General features: G+C 37.8%; 1 protein-coding gene across 2 annotated transcripts in view; it reads right to left on the bottom strand.

The window, feature by feature from the left end:
• Positions 1 to 19407, bottom strand: part of FRRS1 (ferric chelate reductase 1) — a 59114-nt gene extending 39707 nt beyond the window's left edge. Inside the window, exons 1-3 of one of the 2 annotated variants that reach the window (XM_008960548.7) lie at positions 19115 to 19407; positions 1210 to 1314; positions 886 to 1081 (exon numbers count right to left, since the gene is read on the bottom strand). In XM_008960548.7, coding sequence (XP_008958796.2) covers positions 886 to 1081 — 196 coding nt within the window. In that variant the 5' untranslated portion in view covers positions 1210 to 1314; positions 19115 to 19407. The remainder of the gene's footprint in view (positions 1 to 885; positions 1082 to 1209; positions 1315 to 19114) is intronic. The other variant, XM_063599753.1, reaches the window with a different exon arrangement.
• Positions 19408 to 19875: the final 468 nt, after the last annotated feature.

Raw genomic sequence — 19875 nt, 5'->3', positions numbered from 1 at the left:
TCCATAAGGCTGTTAGTTTGGAAAATGCTAGATGATACCAATTGGGTACTATGCTTATCACCTGAGTGATGAAATAATCTGTACACCAAACCCTTGTGACATGGAATTTACCTATAAACAAACCTGCACATGTACCCCTGAACCCAAAACAAAAGTTTAAAAAAAAAATGTTTACTTGACCTCATTAGAGGAAAAAACATGAGGTGTTTTCTTTTGAATTCCATTATTTAACACAGTGTCTGGCTCACAGTGACACTCAATAAATTCTTATTGAATTACAAAAAAAGAAAAACACTGGATGAAAGTAAATACTTGTTTCTTTACTGCAAATTTCTTAGGATATTTAATATCCTACTGTACAGTGTGAACTCTAAGGTATATTATATATCATACAGAATATTCCAAACTTATTTTTCTATATACTCTCTATGTAACAGAGTACCTGTTAACATTTTGCATTTCTAGAGTTGCAAAAAATAAAGTTTGCAAAATGCTGTTATAGATTTATCTTTAATAATCAGCCTATATTTTACCAGAGAAATTAGAGAATTGTTCTTAAAATTATATGATATCAAGAAGGACAAGGGTTTATTATATTTTAAACAAGATAAAATAAACTTCATTTTTCTCTTCTCTTGAAGTGATAGCACAATTAATAAAAATAGTAAATAACGATAAAAACTTATTTTAAAGCCTGTTCTGGATGGGAAATACACAGACTACTTAAGTAATACAGTCATCTGGAACCAAAAATAAGAAGTATGATAGTAACTTACAAAAGAAAACAGATTTAAGTGAAATCGTCTAAATCAAGTAATAATAAAGATGCAATAAACAGTAAAAGAGTGAAATCCAAAATGTAAACAGTTAATCCCAGCACGGTACCTTCAATCTGATCTCCTGGCCTGAATGTCATCTGACTCACGTAAATGTCATGAACAGGAACAGACTGTGGACTATGACCATGTTCAGGAATCATTCCATGGCATGACTGTGTTACTTTTCCATTGGGATAATTAGCCACATAACTAATGTGCAACAGAAGTATGCAGGTACCAAGAGTAAATCCAGAAACTGCCATCTCAAAAAGAAGGGTAAAAGCCCATTATTGTCATATATAATTAAAATATAAAAGCTTTTACACAACAGGACCGTAATTCTAGATAACTACTTGCTTTCTGTGTTCAGCAAACCATATTCTCAACATACCTGATAAAAAGAATGTGATATGTGAAGTTTCACCTGAATTTCAATCTCAGCTCTACAAATTACTGTGAGACTTTGGGCAAATCATTTAATCCTCCACTTCCTTACCTGAAAAATAAGGAAACAAACATCTCGTTTCAATGCTGTTTTTTTTTTCTCGAGACAGAGATCTCGCTCTGTTGCCCGAGCTGGAGTGCAGTGGCACGATCTCGGCTCACTGCAACCTCCGCCTCCCGGGTTCAAGTGATTCTCTTGCTTCAGCTTCCCCAGTAGCTGGGAATACAGGCATGCGCCACCACACCTGGCTAATTTTTGTATTTTGGTAGAGACGGAGTTACACCAGGCTGGTCTCGAACTCCTGACCTTAGGTGATCCGCCCACCTTGGCCTCCCAAAGTTCTGGGATTACAGGCATGAGCCACTGTGCCTGGCCTAATGTTGTTTAAATAAAAATGAAAATATAGCTCAAAATCTGACAAGGAAGATAATAAATAATAGCTTTCTTTATTATCAATTGGAAATAATAAACTAGTCAATAAAAGCAAAAGGTTTTACTCCACGTCATCCTAGAAAGCTTAAAGAACAAAGAAGAAATGTTTCTTCTGGATTTAAATATCATCACCTGAAGAAATCTATGATAAGACTTTTCCCAACTTCCTATTAAACTGATCATGATGACTGGGTGGATTATTTAATTTGCAATACTGAAAACTGAGGATAACAGAGAACCAATTGGTAGAGATAATAATTCTACTACCTGTAGCCCAGATACTTCTGAATTAAGAAACACAATTGTCAGCCCACACAATCTTCTTCCCTCCCACGGCTCCAATCTTCCTCTTAGCATCTGGATAATAGAAAACCAGCTACTTTACCTCAGTCCCACCCTCTTGTAGCCCAGATCAACCACTTTGCTTGATGCATATATTCAAAACCTGCAAATCACAGGACTCAACAAGGCTGGAGGTGATGAGCAGTCACATGATACATGGCAGTAAATAAAGTTAACACCATGGACAGGTTGCAGATGGGAAACACCTAAGAGGCAGTTTATTATTTATAGAAAAGGAGTTTTCTATATCATATATCTGGTCATAGACAATAGCAGCCTTAGAATCACTAGAAAAAATTATTGTTTTTTAGTTACGTCAATCAGGAGCAACTATTTAACTGCAGCCTAACCTGCTGGGGTTTTATCAGAGCCTACATGACCTGGAGGAGGGGAAATACCCAACTCCTGCCCACATTAGCCATCCTGTTTCACTTAAGTGGGGGAAGAACCTTGAAGCGGTTGTGAAGTTCACACTCCAGGGGCATAAGCTCACTAAAATACTGAGGTCTACTCACAGGACTACAGAACAGTTCTCCTCCTCCCTCTCCTTACCACCACATTATTAAAGGCCTATTTACAGCAGTTCCTTTTACCCACTGCATCATGTCCAGTTATTAAGAACAAATTGCAAGGCATACTGAAAGGCAGAGAACACAATTTGAAGAAACAGAGCAAGCCTCAGAACCAGACTTAGGTATGATGGAGATGTTGGAATTATTAGACCAGGAATTTAAAACATTATGATTAAGATGCTAATCCAATGGATAAAGTAGATGGCATGCAAGAACAAATGCACAGAGATGGAAATTCTCAGAACCAAAAAGAAATGCTAGAGATCAAAAACACTTTAAAAGAAGTGAACTATGGGCTTATGGGTAGACTGGACATATCTGAGATAAGAATCTCTTAGCCTGAAGATATCTCAATAGAAAAATATCAAACTGAAAAGAAAAAAAAAAAAGACTGAAAAAAAGAGAACAGATCCAAGAACTGTGGAACTACAAAAGGTACAACAAACCTGGAATCGGAATTCCAGAAGGAGAAGAGGGAAGGAAACAGAAGAATTATTTGAAACAATTATGACTGAGAATTTCCCCCAAACTATTATCAGATACACAATACCAAGTAGGATAAATAATAAATAAAAAACTACATCTAGGTATATATGATGGTTAATTTATATGTCAACTTGACTGGGCTGAGGGATGTTCTGATAGCTGATAAAATATTATTTCTGGAAGTGTCTATGAATGTATTTCTAAAAGAGGTTAGCATCTCAGTCAGGAAACTGAGTAAAAAGATCACCTCACCAAAGTGGGTAGGTATCATCTAATCCTCTGAGGGCCTAAATAGAATAAAAAAGCAGAGGAAGAGGGAATTACTCTCTCTTCTTGATCTGAGACATCCCTCTTCTCTTGCCCTCAGACATCAAGTTTCCTGGTCCTGGGGCCTTAAAACCACAGGACTTACACCAGCAATCCTTTGCCCAACCCAAGGCCCTCAGACCTGACCAGGAGGTGCGCTATGGGTTCTCCCAGTTCTTAGGCCTTTAGGCTTACACTGAACTACTCCAGCAGCTTTCCTGGTTCTCCAGCTTGTAGACAACAGATTTTGAGACTTGTGGGCTTTCAGAATCACAAGTCAATTTCCATAATAAATATCTATAATAAATATAAATAAAATCTTATTTTAATCTGTAACTGTGGAAAACCCTGATTAATATGGCATATCATTTTCAAACTACAGAAATCTAAGTGTTTTTTTAAATCCTGAAAGAAGCCAGAGGAAAAAGATAGGAACAAAGATAAGAACTATATCTGACTTTTGCTCAGAAACCACACAAGCAAGAAGAGAGTAGAGTGAAATATTTAAAGTGTTGAGAGGAAAAGGTGGCACCATAGAATTCTATACCCCAAAAGATTATCTCTCAAAAGTGAAGAAGAAATAGGAAGACTTTCTCGGACAGACAAAAATTGAGGGAATGCGTTGCTGGTAAAACCTATCTTGCAAGAAAAGTGGAAAGAAATTCCTAAGAGAAAAGGAAAACAATAAAAGTCAGAAATTCAGATCTACATAAAGAAAGGAGAGCATTGGAAAACAAATAAGTGAAGGTAAAGTAAAAATGTTTTTCTTCCACTTAGTCTAACATGAAAGTTTGTTCAAAATAATAATACATATAATTATTTGTATATGTTTATATATGCTTACTTTTGTATGCTTCTATATCAGCAAAATAAATGGCAAGATATAAGGGATGGTGAGATAGAGCAGGGACCTCTCTCTTAGGGACCTACCTCTCTCAGCCTTCATAGAATTAAACAAAGGTAGGACCTTGCTCTGGATTAGACTTTGGCTTAAGGAAATGTTGTGGTTGGTTTGATCTTCTATCCAGACCACTAAAACTTTCTCCATATCAACAATAAGGCTGTTTTGCCTTCTTATCATTCATATGTTCACTGGAGTAACCATTTTCTTCAAGAACTTTCTCTTTGCATTTACAACTTGGCTGACTGGAACAAGAGGCCTGACTTTCAGCCACTCTTGGCTTTTGGCATGCCTTCCTCACTAAGCTTAATCATTTCTAGCTTTTTATTGAAAGTTAAAGATACATGACTCTTCCTTTCACTTGAACACTTACAGGCCATTATAGGGTTCTTAAATGGCCCAATTTCAATATTGTTGTGCCTCAGGGAATAGGGAGGCCTGAGGAGAAGGAGAGAGATTGGAGAATAGCCAGTTGGTAGAGCAGTCAGAACATACACAGTTATCAATTAAGTTTGCCATCTTATACGGGTGCAGTTTGTGTCTCTCCAAAACAATAGAAACATCAAAGATCACTGATCACAGATCACCATAACAGATATAATGAAAAAGTTTAGAAACTTGCAAAAGTGTGGCCAAGCGTGGTGGCTCACACCTGTAATCCCTGCATTTTGGGAGGCCAAGTTGGGAGGATCGCTTGAGCCCAGTAGTTCAAGACCAGCCTGGGCAATATAATGAGACCCTCATCTCTATTTTTTAATTAAAAATAAAAATAATAAATAACAAATAATAAAATAGAAATTTACCAAAATGTGACATAGAGACACAAAGTGAGCACGTTCTGTTGGAAAAATGGTGCCAACAGACTTGCTCAATGAGGAGTTGCCACAAGCCTTCAATTTGTAGCCAGGAACGGGACAAGGGGGCTGGTCTCCAAACTCTGGGCTCAAGGGAACCTCAACCCTATTATCCCAACACTTTGAGAGGCTGAGGATGAACGATCCCTTGAGTTCAGGAGTTCAAGACCAGCCTGGGCAACATGGTGAGATCTCATGTCTACAAAAAATGAAAAAATTAGCTGGCTGTGGTGGCACGTGCTGAGGCTGAGGCAGGAGGATCCATTGAGCCCAAGAATTCAAGGTGGCAGTGAGCTACAATCACACCACTGCACTCCAGCCTGGATAATAAAGCAAGACTTCTGTCTCAATTAAAAAAAAAAAAAAAAAAAAGGCTGGGTGCGGTGGCTCATGCCTGTAATCCCAGCACTTTGGGAGGGAAGGGCAGGAAGATTGCTTGAGCCCAGGAGTTCGAAACCAGCCTGGGCAACAAAACAAGACCCTCTCTTTTTCTTTTTTTAATAATTTTATAAATTTTTTTAGAATTTGATTTTTTTAAAAAAGACAAACATTCGATTTGTAAAAAACACACTATCTGCAAAGCACAATAAAGTGAAGTGCCATAAAACAAGCTATCCCTGGCCGGGCGCGGTGGCTCACACCTATAATCCCAACACTTCGGGAGGCTGAGGCGGGTGGATCACGAGGTCAAGAGATCAAGACCATCCTGGCTAACATGGTGAAACCCCATCTCTACTAAAAAAATTCAAAAAAAATTAGCTGGGCATTGCGGGCGGGCACCTGTAGTTCCAACTACTCAGGAGGCTGAGGCAAGAGAATGGCGTGAACCCAGGAGGCAGGGCTTGCAGTGAGCTGTGATCACGCCACTGCACTCCAGCCTGGGCAACAGAGCAAGATTCCAAAAAAAAAAAAAAAGCTGTCCCTCTATATCACTAATCACTTTAAATGTCAATTGTCTAAATGTAGCAATTAAAAGACAGATTGTCAAAGTGGATCAGGAAACAGACCCTATTATGTGTTTTCCACAGGACACCCACTTTAAATATAAAGACACATATAGATTAAAAGTAAATGCATAGAGAAAGATATACTACATTAACACTAATTTAAAGAAAGCAGGAGTAGCTACGTTCATTTCAGACAGTAGACTTCAAACCAAGGAAATTTATCAGAGATAAAGAGAGCTTTACCTAATAATAAAAGGGTCAATTCTCCAAGAAGACATAACAATGCAATAGAGCATCAAAATAAGTGAGGCAAAAACTAATAGAACTATAAGGAGAAATAGATGAATCCACTATCAGAAGTGGACAGATCCAGGCTGGGTACCATGGCTCATGCCTATAATCCCAGCACTTTGTTAGGCCAAGGCGGGAAGATCACATGAGGCCAGGAATTCGAGACCAGCCTAGGCAACATAATGAGACTGTCTGTAAAAACAAACAAAAAATAAGTAAGTAAATAAATAGTTGGGTGCAGTGGACTACACAAGTAGTCTCAGCTACTCAAGAGGCTTAGGAGGGAGGATGACTTGAACACAGGAGTTCAAGGTTGCAGTTAGCTATGGTCACACCACACCCCTGCACTCCTGCCTGAGCAACAGAGAGTGAGACTTTGTCTCAAAGAGAGAGAGAGAGAGAAAGAGAGAGAGAGAGAGAGAAAGAGAGAGAGAGAGAGAGAGAGAGAAATGCACAGATCCAGAAGGCAGAAAATCATTAAGGACATGGGTGAATTCAACAACATCAGTCAACTGGATATAATGGATATCCATAGACTATTTCATCCAACAACAGAATACACATTCTTCTCAAGCTCACATGGAATGTTCACCAAGATAGACTACATTCTGGGCCATAAGACACAACTTAATAAATTTAAGAGAATAAATTTGTGGGATGCCGCAAAAGCAGTGCTTAAGGGGAAATTTACAGCATTAAACACATATATAGTTACGTAAACAAATCCCTCACTAAATTAAACTACAGGAAATCCTGTTAAACGCCAGATATTGTGCTGGGAAATATACACTTTAACCAGCCCTGCACCTAATGCCAGGAGCTACTAAGTAAACAGCATAGGGTCCAACAGTACCATATACCCCACTATTTATCAAACATGAAAGCTGGGGAGAATTCTTTTCATTTAAGGAGGAGTGAAAGAAACAAATGAACCAACCAAGAGCTTCTGAAAAATATCTACAACATAAAAGGAGCTTAAGATTTCTCCGTGGAGAAAATAATAATAATAATAATATGGTTGATTATTATAGGAAACAGAATATTTAAGGAAATAACTGCAGCCAAGTGCAGTAGTTCACACCTATAATCCCAACACTTTGGGAGACTAAAGCAGGAGAATTACTTGAAGCCAGGAGTTCAAGACCAGCCTGGGCAACAAGTGAGACCCTGTCTCTCCAAAAATTTAAAAAAAAAAAAAAATTAGCCAGGCACAGTGGCATGCCTGTAGTCTCAGCTACTCAAGAGGCCGAGGTGGAAGGTGGGCTCCTTGAATCCAAGAGGTCAAAGCTGCAGTGAGCTATGATTGTGACACTGCAGCCTGGGGTCGGAAGGAGAGAGAGAGAAAGGGAGGGAGGGACAGAGGGAGAGAGGGAAGGAAGGGAAGGAAGATCACTATTTAATCGACTTCGCCATTATTAAGAAGATTAAATGTAGTCATGTGCCACCTACCTAAAGAATGGTATAGTGAAAACAGTTATTTCAGTTTAACAAATATTTATTTGGCACTAACTTTCTGTCAGTGAAAATGGAAACAAAACTTGATATCCAGTCTCTGCTGTGCACTAAACAGCTGAACAGCATCAACCAAGTCACTAAATCTGTTTCATCAGTTGCAAAATACACCAAGTGAACCAGAAGACATTCAAGGCCACCTTCAATTCTAAAATTTTACGATTTTAGAAAAGCAAAGTGGAAAAGCATATTGGGAATTATTTGAGCAAGAAGTATAAGACAAGAAAGGGAAGTGACTAAGACACCACCACCCATCATCGATTAGGAAAATATAACAAGGTCAGAGAGGAACCTGTACAATGGCAACTTCTTTGTCCTCTGTCAAATGCTGACTGTTCAAGGTAAAGTTCAATTTTCATTATAATAGCTAATTATGGTTTTCTAGTTAATGTTTTATGGTACAACTTTTTTTCAAACTAATACACAAATTCATTAGCCAACCTATATTAACAGATCACATAATTATGACAGAATAGGAGTTAGTCATGGAAACATTTAAGTTAAAATTATCAACTGTCAACAATAAGCTATTACATTATGAAATCACCCTTTAAGCACAGAAAGGACTCCTATCAATTATGTATGATTTTCTTAATATTCCCATTCTGTTGTCTATACAAAATAGAAGATAAAACAAAAAAGATTTATTTTGTCCACCCAAGACAGAGAGATTTACTATTTTAAAAAACCAAAAGAGCAGTTATCCTGATTCTGTAACTAAAATATTCCCAAACCTGATGAGATTTGTACAGTTTTCTTTCTTACCTGAAAGACAAGTGCTTAGTAAAAGGGTATGATGACTGCTAACACCATGTTCTACATATATCTCACATAAAGATAAAACCTCAAAGCAAGTATATTCTTCATTATGTAAATACAAAATTCTTGTACTTAAATGAAAATGTAATTATTATTTGATTGTGGGCCACAGAAGCAAGTGATGTTAATCAAGAGAATATATTTATTACAAAGTAAAAATTCAGACAAAACAAATTCAATCAAAAATATTTAGATGTAAGAAAGTCATTGGAAAAAGGAGTATGTGTTAACAAAAGACTTTTTAAAATAAATCGGTCATTAAACGTCTTAGTATTGTGCAACTCTAAGAACATGTGAGAATAAGAAAAAAGGAGGAAAACAATCTTTTAAAACCATGTCAGATGATTAAGCTAGCAAACAGTGAATCATGTCTAGTTATATTGCATTCAAGTTCTAGCTCTTGTTAGTCATTTATTTTAAATTAAAGCATCAAAGGAGTTCAAAAGTTGACATGCACACAAAAAAATTGTGGGAACTCAGCCCAGTTACACCCACTCTACATTACCTAAGATATGAGTGAAGCAGGTACCGAGAGTCTTAATTAATGCATAGGTATGAGGCAACAAGGAATTCTTTTTTTTTTTTTAATTTTTTATTATACTTTAAGTTTTAGGGTACATGTGCACACTGTGCAGGTTAGTTACATATGTATACATGTGCCATGCTGGTGCGCTGCACCCACTAACTCGTCATCTAGCATTAGGTATATCTCCCAATGCTATCCCTCCCCCCTCCCCCCTCCCCACCACAGTCCCCAGAGTGTGATATTCCCCTTCCGGCAACAAGGAATTCTTAATTATGAAGACTGAGATGCAAAAAAGCAAAAACTTAGCCAAAATAGTTCACTATAAAATATCTACATAATTTGGAAAAGGGTCTCTTTTTTTTTTTTGCAATATATAGTGGTTTTAATTTTCATTTACTACATCCAAAGTAAGAAATATTTTTACATTATAACCCAACAAACATTTCATGAAACATTATTTACCTTTACTACATGTTATAGATGTGTATGTTTCCTATTTCTTCCTTTTTTTGTTTTATGCTGGTTACACCCTACTGCATTATTTCACGATCTACCAATGGATCTTAACCTGCAGTCTGATGAACATTACTTTATGGCATGCATGGACCATTAAGTTTCAGCCTTGAATCAAATTCTAAATTAAGAGTATCAAGAATTTCAGTAAAAAAGAAAAGTTCTCAGAATCAAAGGAATACACAGGCTAAGCAACAGGGAAAATTTTTGGAGATAGAAGCTGGATTTTGCCTTATTCTCACTTCATTCCATTTGTGAGCCTGAACAAAAAGTATAAATATGGCAAATAAATTAGCATTCTCACAGTAATCTTCTGTATGAGAAAGGTTGTTGTTTAACTACCCATAATATAAAAACGCAGTAATCCTTAAGTCACTTGGAAGCTCCTTTCAGAATTTCCATTGGTTGCATTTTTGTTTTTTTCTTCCATCAAGTACATTCTACAATGTTTAAGGTAAATAGCCACTTCCTACTAAATATTGTTTTCATTTTATTTTATTATGAGAATTACAATGGCATTATTTTCTTTTATTTTGGCACAAGTGCAGTATATTTTAATTAATTTATGTCTTAAACATGCTTTTATTTCTAGGCTTTTGGCCTGAAAACAGAACCACCATTTATAATATTTGGAAACCAAAAAGTATCTATGACAGGTTTTAATCAACTTAGAAATTTATTTTGCCAGGCTAAGGACAATGCCTGCGAGAAAAAAAAAAAAAACACAGAATCACAGAAACAGTCTATTGTCTGGGCCTTTCTCCCAAGATGACTTTGAGGGCTTCAGTATCTAAAGGGGAAAAGTGGGCTGGAGGGGAAAGAGGAACTTGTCATTCAGATGTTCCAAGACAAAATGAGCAGGTAGGGGAATAGACAAGTATGCATTGGCTTATGCTCAGTAAGCTGGCACTTTACATAAGATAAGGTGAACATACAGTAGCTACCTGTGGAGATATCTAACCTTTTATCTGTAGCTCTCTGCTTTGAAACAAAAGGAAATGCAGTTGCTTGCATGACTCAGCTTTCAGCTTAATTTTAATAATGAATTGAGGTCGAGTTTAGGTTTTTCTTTCACATATTGCTTCTATTAGAAAATGAAATTGAAATTCCAAACTGAGTTAGAAACTAATCTGGTGTTGCGGGAAGTCAGGGACACTGAACAGAGGGACCAGCTGGAGCCATGGCAGAGGAACATAAATTGTGAAGATTTCATTTTAATATGGGCATTTATCAGTTCCCAAATAATACTTTTATAATTTCTTACTCCTGTCTTTAATCTCTTAATCCTGTTAGCTTCATAAGCTGAGGATGTACGTCATCTCAGGACCACTGTGATAATTGTGTTAACTGTACAAATTGACTGTAAAACATGTGTGTTTGAACAGTATGAAATCAGTGCTCCTTGAAAAAGAACAGAATAACCGATTTTTAGGGAACAAGGGAAGACAAACATAAGGTCTGACTGCCTGCAGGGTTGGGCAAAAAAAGCCATATTTTTCTTCTTGCAGAGAACCTATAAACAGATGTGCAAGTAGGGAAGATATCACTAAATTCTTTTCCTAGCAAGGAATATTAATATTAATACCCTGGGAAAGGAATGCATTCCTGGGGGGAGGTCTATAAATGGCCACTCTGGGAATGTCTGTCTTACGGGGTTGAGATAAGGACTGAGATACGCCCTGGTATCCTGCAGTACCCTCAGGCTTACTAGGTTGGGGCAAAACTCTGCCCTGGTAAATTTGTGGTCAGACCAGTTCTCTACTCTCGAACCCTGTTTTCTGTTGTTTAAGATGTCTATCAAGACAATACGTGCACGGCTGAACATAGACCCTTATCAGTAGTTCTGCTTTTGCCCTTTGTCCTGTTCCCTCAGAAGCATGTGATCTTTGTTAGACCCTTATTAGTAGTTCTGCTTTTTGCCCTTTGAAGCATGTGATCTTTGTGCCTATTCCCTGTTCTTACACCCCCTCCCCTTTTGAAACCCTTAATAAAAACTTGCTGGTTTTGAGGCTCAGGGGGCATGAGGGTCCTACAGATATGTGATGTCACCCCCAGCAGCCCAGCTGTAAAATTCCTGTCTTTAAACTGTCTCTCTTTATTTCTCAGCCAGCTGACACTTACTGAAAATAGAAAGAACCTACATTGAAATATTGGGGGCGGGTTCCTCCAGTAATCTGGGGACAGTGTACATTTCTTAGCTCAGCATTTCATCTAGGATTTGGGGCAAACCTGGTGGGCTTAGCATTGTCACCAAAAACCTAGACTGGGGATAGAGGTGGAAATAGGTGTTCACCTGCTGAGTAGCAGAGTTAGGTAGGAAGACTTTTAGAAAAATAGGTAAAACCACAGAAGGATAAGGAGATTGACAGAGTCAGCAAGTTAAGACTAAGCACAAGATATATAAAGACAGCAATAAAATTTTGCGGACAAAGGGAAAGAAAAGGATTGTAGTTTTACTGTAGAGTCAAAGGAAAGGAGACATAGAGAAAGACGAAAAGAAATGAACACTCGGTGATGACCTGGCAGTTAGAAACCACGTCTGATGGAATCCTTATAAGCAGCAGATTTATCTTCTTATTAGAGATGAGGAAACTGAGGTTAAGGAATATACCCTAAATCACACATACTTTTAGGATTTGAACCAAAATCTAACTGCAATAGCCATGTTCTTTTCACTGTTCATCACTGTTCCCTGTTTAGAGAGAAGGTGAAAAGTAAACAGGTCCAGCAAGGATCAACATTTCACAGGGACAAACAAAGTGAGTGGGGAGTTATTGGGACAAAGGTTGAAATCTAAGTTCGCCTACCTAATTCAGAATGTTAAATCTGCTTTATAAGAGACTGAATAGCAATGTAGAGATTTATTTCATAGAACTAAAACTCCAGAAAGAATGAATGTAAAAATCCACAGATGCCTGAAAACAGCAAGTTGTCAGTAAGTGGTAATTGCCACTATTTATAATATCACTATTAACTTTCCATCTCCTCAATATGTGCTAATTTCTTCTGAACACTATTGGGCTTAGATAAACTGAGATTTTTGCATGTTTCTTGCATTTGTATTTAATTTGTTCAAACGTAAAATATTTCAGAAAATGTGCTCCTTTTCTTTCTAGTAATTTAATTTTACCTTCATAGAAAACTTCTATGCCAAAAACTAAGTTGACTTTGATAGCTGAAACTCAAATTATAGGGAAATTGAAAAATAGGTCAAGTATTTCCACTTCCCCAGATAAAAATGTTTCAGACTCCATTTTCACAGAAGGAAGTGAAGAAAAAAATGATTTTTTTTAATTAACAATCAGAGTTATGACATTTTCAGAGAAGGTTCTAAAAAACAAAGAGCATAAAAGTGGCACATTCAATACCAATTTAAGATCTGTCAGATCTGACAACTTAAGATGGTAGGAAAGACTTCTTTCTTTTTGAGATGGAGTCTCGCTCTGTCGCCCAGGCTGGAGTACCATGGTGTGATCTCAGCTCACTGCAACCTCCGCTTCCTGGATTCAAGCGATTCTCCTGCCTCAGCCTCCCAAGTAGCTGGGATTACAGGCACCTGCCACCATGCCTGGCTAATTTTTGTATTTTTGGTATAGACGGGGGTTTCACCATGTTGGCCAGGCTGGTCTTGAACTCCTGACCTCAGGTGATACACCTGACTCGGCCTCCCAAAGTGCTGGATTATAGGCATGAGCCAATGCGCCTGGCCAGTAGGAAAGACTTCTGAAAAAGATTTTAGAGTTTGAGTGAAAGTAAGACAAAGTAAGGGGAAAGGAAGAAAAAAACACTGGGAAAACAAAGTAATTTGAAACTCTACAATCTAATCCTAGTTTCTCTAATCACAGCACCATCAGCAAGTAATCTTTCAATTTTCTTTTTAATTTTGTTTTGGGGGGGTGGGGGAAGGGTCTCATCTCACTCTGGCGCCCAGGATGGAGAGCAGTGGTGCAATCTCGGCTCACTACAACCTCCACGTATCAGACTCAAGCAATCCTCCCACCTCACCCTCCCGAGTAGCTGGGACCACAGGTGCATACCACCATGCCCAGCTAATTTTTTAATTTTTTTGTAGAGACAGGGTCTGACTATATTACCCAGGCTGGTCTTGATCTCCTGAGCTCAACCAATCCTCCCGCTTGGCCTCCCAAAGTCTTAGGATTACAGACGCGAGCCACCTCACCTGACCAATTTTTCCATTTTCTTTATTCATTTTCTGGAAAAATGATTGGAAACAAATATCTTATTACATGATATACAGGTTTCATTTGGATCACTCCATGTAGCCCTCACAATAATTCTTTCCTTAAAACAAAATTCAGTGCTAAGTGGAATGGCCCCTTCTCTAAAGACCCAAAACTAATAGATAAAACAATAGTAAATACTATTAACCTATAATTGAATAATGTTACTATTTATTAAGTGCCTGCTCTATTCCAGTCATCACAGTCCTGCTTTACATGTATGAATGCTAATCCTTGGAAGAAACATACAAGGGTTTTTTCTGTTGTTGTTTTTACTGGTATGGAAACTGAAGCTCACAGAGCTTATAAAAAAAAAAAATAGTGCCTAAGATCACACAGGACAGAAATTTTAAAACTGCATTTCGTTATAGTAATTTAGAGGTATGGAAGAAATAATAGTAGAAGAGTTAACAATTACTAAGGGCTTACAACACATCATGTCAAGGACTTAGTATGCATTCCTCAGAACAACCTAGGGAACTATGGGAGGTACTATTGTCCCCATATGTAAAATAGGGCACTGATTAAGACACTTGCCAAAGTTACAGAAAATGAGAGGTGAAAAGTATGGTCTCTGGCCTACTTTGTGAGGTTTTGATCACCAAACTATCCATAGCTTCAAATCAGACGCTTAAGGCTGACACAGTAAGTAAATAAGGCATTATGGAAAAAGAAGGATTCTGAATGAGCATGATTTGAATTGGAGCAATGGGAGAATCAAAGGTAGAAATAAAAAAGTGAGAATGGACTTTTGGGGGGACTGCTCTCTCCACAGAAACTCCGTAAGCGTTAGTTTTTCCTAATAAAGTTTATCACGTTTTTCCACCACATTTTTTGGAGGCAGTAAGGAAGTCTAACTAGAATCAAAATCAAATGTCAGAAATAGTCATTGTAAAAATATTTTAATTAAGTCTGGTTCCTCTTTTACGTCTCTTTAATGAAGATATCCTTCTCCAAGACTTTTTCTCTTGGCTTTTCTTTCTTTCTTTTTTTTTTCCCCCTTTTTTTTTTTTTTTTGCCCTATTTCTCTGTAGGATCATCACTTCCACAGCCTCAATTATAACCTCTAGGATAGTATTTCTTAAATCTTTCAATTGCTCCACCCCACAGCTCTACAATGCTGTGACACAGATTTCCAACTGGGTATGGACTTCTGTTTAGATAACAAAAAACTCAATTTGTCTGAAGTGAAATTCATATTTTCCTCCAGACTAGTTTTTGAACCTCACTTTCCTAATCTGATGGTGGTCTGTCAACACATTTCTCATCAGCAGGATTTCAAACCCCGAACTCTCAGGATTGGATTCCAAACACTCTTTTGGTCCCCAACTTCCACACAAGCTCTGCAGATTCTACCTCCACCAATTCTGCACTCTACCTATCCCTCTTGCAACTCTCTTCTACTTTCCATTCTATTACATTTGTCTAGTGTTTTCCTTTCTGCCACCACCTCCAAGCATGAAGACTTCATTACCTTCACTCAGATTAATAAAACACTTTCAACTGGTCTCCCTGTTTCTGTATCTCCTCAACACAGGATTATTTTCCTAAGGTACAATTCTCATTATACCTCTCCTCTCCCCGCAAAACACTCAGCAGCTTCCCAAGAATTATTAGATTAAGAAGCAAAGGCACTCGACATTTAATATTTTATACTTTTCTACACAACCCAAATTTCAAGAATTTTTTTTCCCTATACTGTAATAACAATGTGCCATCTGCTATTCCAGGAATAAGCTTCTTTTTCTCCTGAAGTTTTGCCTTCTAAATGGGACCCCTATTTTTCCCCTAAATGGGACCCCCTATTTTTATATGGACAGGAATTTGGTTAAATTCCTGTCCATATAAAAATAAATGTTACACTGAAAAATAAGATACAATAATCTCTGTACACTATGCTCAAACTAGGTAGAACTGTGTATTCCCCATTATTTCATGTAATATGCAAAACAGTAATAATATCTGATATAAGCAAGGATGTGAAGAAACGAGCACTCATACACAGGGACAATGGTAAACTGTCACATTTTTAGATGTTAACAATATCTTAGTAAATTAAAAATGTTTATCCTCTGACCTGGAAATTTCATTTCTAGAAATGTATCTTACAGTTCGGGCGCAGTGGCTGACACCTGTAATCCCAGCACTTTGGGAGGCCCAGGCGGGCAGATCACCTAAGGTTGGAAGTTCGAGACCAGCCTGACCAACATGGAGAAACCCCTTCTCTACTAAAAATACAAAAGTAGCCGGGCTTGGGGGTGCATGCCTGTAATCCCAGCTACTCGGGAGGCTGAGGCAGGAGAATCGCTTGAACCCTGGAGCCAGAGGTTGAGGTGAGCCGAGATGGCACCATTGCACTCCAGCCTGGGCAACAAGAGTGAAACTCTGTCTCAAAAAAAAAAAAAGAATGAAAAGAAAAGAAATATATCTTACAGAAAAACCCATACAGTTATGCAAGGATTATTTCCAGTAGCAAAAATGTTGGAAAATTTAAGTGGTTACAAAAATAAACTACGCTATACCCAAACTATATAATACTTGCTAAACGTTAACAAAAATGAGATAGAGTAAACAGATAACAAATACATCAGCTAATAATTATTGAGTGCATTCTAGGAGGTAGGCATTGTTTTAAGTACTTTGCAAGTATGAACTCATTTCACAAAAATCCCAAGACATGAATCTGCATGTTAAGAAGATACATGCTCATGCTCCACTGAGGAATCAAAACAAGAAAACTGCAAAATGATATGGAATGTACCAAAATATACATAACTTAAAAGGAAAAGAAAAAAACCTTTATACATGCTTCCAATTGTTCTCAACAGTGTTTACCCCTTAGGAAGGTATGTGTTTTCAGGATGGGAAGAGTGGGCTTCCTTTCTTTAATGCCCTTTATAATGTGCATTTTTTTTAAAGCATGTAGTGTTTTATAATTTCAAAAAACACTACAAAGTATGTACATGTAAGACTGTACAGAAACTGATTTGAAGGTAGTTAGATTTTTTTTTCTATTTTCAAACATTCTATGTTACTTTTACTATTTTTGTTTGTTTTGATAAAGAAGACCTTTACCCCTCTTTCAAGATCCATTTAAAACGCCGTCAACTACTGTCCTATGATACAATGAAGTGTATGGACTTTGAAATATCACAGACCTAGGTTTGAATCTGTCCATTAATGTAATCCAGTAGGCACCACCATAGTGACCCTGGACAAATTATTTAACCTTACTGAGTCTTAGTTTTCTCACTTGTTAGAGACAATGCCACCAATATCAATGGCTTGCATGAGGATTAAATAAAATACTATCTCCAAAATATCTAGCATAATGACCACCATTAACAAAGTCTCCCATATAAAACTGTCTTCCTTTCTTGGATTCTTGCCTAATTCCACCAACCTGAAATAAGTTCACTCCATAAGCTTTAGTTTTTCCTAATAAATTTTATCATGTTTTTCTGCCACATTTGGTGACTTGTCTTTTGGTAAACCTTTGGATATCAGTAAAGGTGTCCTACACATTGATCTCCATTCATTCTGACTAGCAGACAACCTTCAAAACAGTACTCATACAGTGTGATTGTTATGTGAATTTTGAGAAAATCCAATATTAAAAAAGCTGACAGGTGTGAAACAGAGAGTACACTTCACCAAAAAAATCAACATACTGGCTAACTAAATGACGAATTAAAACTCACTTCTCCAACCTAACAAAACCATCTTTTAAAAGGTCTTTGTTTTCAATAAGCTGATAGATCAAATTAAGCCCCCAACTTCAGTTCTATCCCAGTATAATACTCAAATCTTACCACTTTTTTAAAAATACAGAAGTGGCTGGGCGCGGTGGCTCACGCCTGTAATCCCAGCACTTTGGGAGGCTGAGGCAGGCAGATGACCTGACGTTGGGAGTTCGAAACCAGACTGACCAACATGGAGAAACCCCGTTTCTACTAAAAATACAAAATTAGCTGGGTGTGGTGGTGCCTGCCTGTAATCCCAGCTACTCAGGAGGCTGAGGCAGGAGAATTGCTTGAACCCGGGAGGCAGAGGTTGCAGTGAGCCGAAATCCCGCCGTTGCACTCCAGCCTGGGCCACAAGAGCAACACTCCGTCTCGAAAATAATAAATAAATAGGCCAGGCGCGGTGGCTCAAGCCTGTAATCCCAGCACTTTGGGAGGCGGAGGCGGGCATATCACGAGGTCAGGAGATAGAGACCATCCTTGCTAACACAGTGAAACCCCGTCTCTACTAAAAACACAAAAAATTAGCCGGGCGTGGTGGCGGGCGCCTGTAATCCCAGCTACTCAGGAGGCTGAAGCAGAAGAATCGCTTGAACCCGGGAGGCGGAGCTTGCAGTGAGCCGAGATCGCCCACTGCACTCCAGCCTGGCGGACAGAGCGAGACTCCGTCTCAAAAATAAATGAATAAATAAATAAATAAAAATAAAAATACAGAAGCAAATGAAAATATCTGAACTGAAAAGTTTAGCTATGTTAAGAAATATTCCTAATAACACATTTACAATTTGAAAAATCCCCTTTACCCTTTAGGGCAGTATGACAAGCACACACAAAAATAAGTGCAGTGATAACACCTTGCCACCCTGGAGTCTTTCTGAAATTTTAAAGACACACCAGGGCTAGGGAGTGGGGGGGTAAGGGGACTAAAAGTTCTAGATAAAAAGCCACTTTAAAAACCAAATAAGGCTCTAAGTGACCCTGATATAGGTAACCATGCCATTAGCTTTAAATATAAAAAAAGAGTTCCTACAGTTTTAAATTTAAAATTTAAAAAAAAAAAAAACTCCTGCAAGAATAAAGTCAATGATTTTCAGGATCCCAAACACGTCTCTACTTATAACCACCCATATCTTGGAATTAAAGCTTGTTAGTCAAAGTCACGGGACATATTAACCTAACTCGTTAGTGAACACTCATTAGCTCAATTCAAGCTCCAGAACATGGTTTAGGAATACAGCACCCGTTCTGCCTGGCCGACTGCCCTGGTCAGCACAGGCGCTCGCTCTCCAGTCTGTCGCTAAGCTGGATTTGATTTTTAACGCTTTACAAAGAGCTTTGACATTAAGGAAAAAGACGTGACACTTACCTTGAGAAGCGAAGGCAGCCTAACCAACTTCCGGTTTTGTTACAACTTGTATCACATTTCAGCAGCAGGGTGGAGCCAGTTAAGCCTTGAGCCAAAAGGGAACCTTTCCCAAACTAAGCTGCAGAACTTGATTTGCAAGACCAGTGCTAGTTTTAGGACTCCATTTCTGAAAATTTAGAATTCTGTTTTACACTAAGGAACACTGTTTGCCAACTAGTACCTACTTCGCCACAAAAATTATAATTTTTGTGTTTAACTGCAAAACTATTTGAAAATACCTGTTCTATAATAGTGCTAAGTAAAAGCAAATTAACTTTTAAAAAGTGGAAAAAGATCAGATTGCATAGAACCGAAACCTTTCTGCAGTGTGAATGATATAATGCAAAAGAAATCTTTTATTTTGCAAATTACACCCTGAAATTTAGGAGTTTTGTTTCTTTTTAAGCCTTTAATCTGTTTCACAAGACTCTTTTGCAAAAGAAAAATTTTAGGGCTAGGAAAAGACAATGTAATTGAATTTTTTAAAATCTTTTTTATTTTTTTATTTTGTTTTTTGTTTTCCTGTTTTTTACTTTTTTTCTTCTCTTTAATGTAATTGAAAATATTAAACATTCCATTTCAGACCTTGAGTGACATTGTAATTGCCCAGAGGGTTCACCTTGCCCACTGTCTAGACAGAGCCGATTTATCAAGACAGGGGAATCGCAATGGAGAAAGAGTAATTCACGCAGAGCTGGCTGTGCAGGAGACCGGAGTTTTTT

Source organism: Pan paniscus, chromosome 1 (assembly GCF_029289425.2).
Source record: "Pan paniscus chromosome 1, NHGRI_mPanPan1-v2.0_pri, whole genome shotgun sequence".
In the NCBI taxonomy this organism is placed as follows: Eukaryota; Metazoa; Chordata; class Mammalia; order Primates; family Hominidae; genus Pan; species Pan paniscus.
Note: the sequence above shows the minus strand (reverse complement) of the source record. Positions and strands in the feature narration are given on the sequence as shown.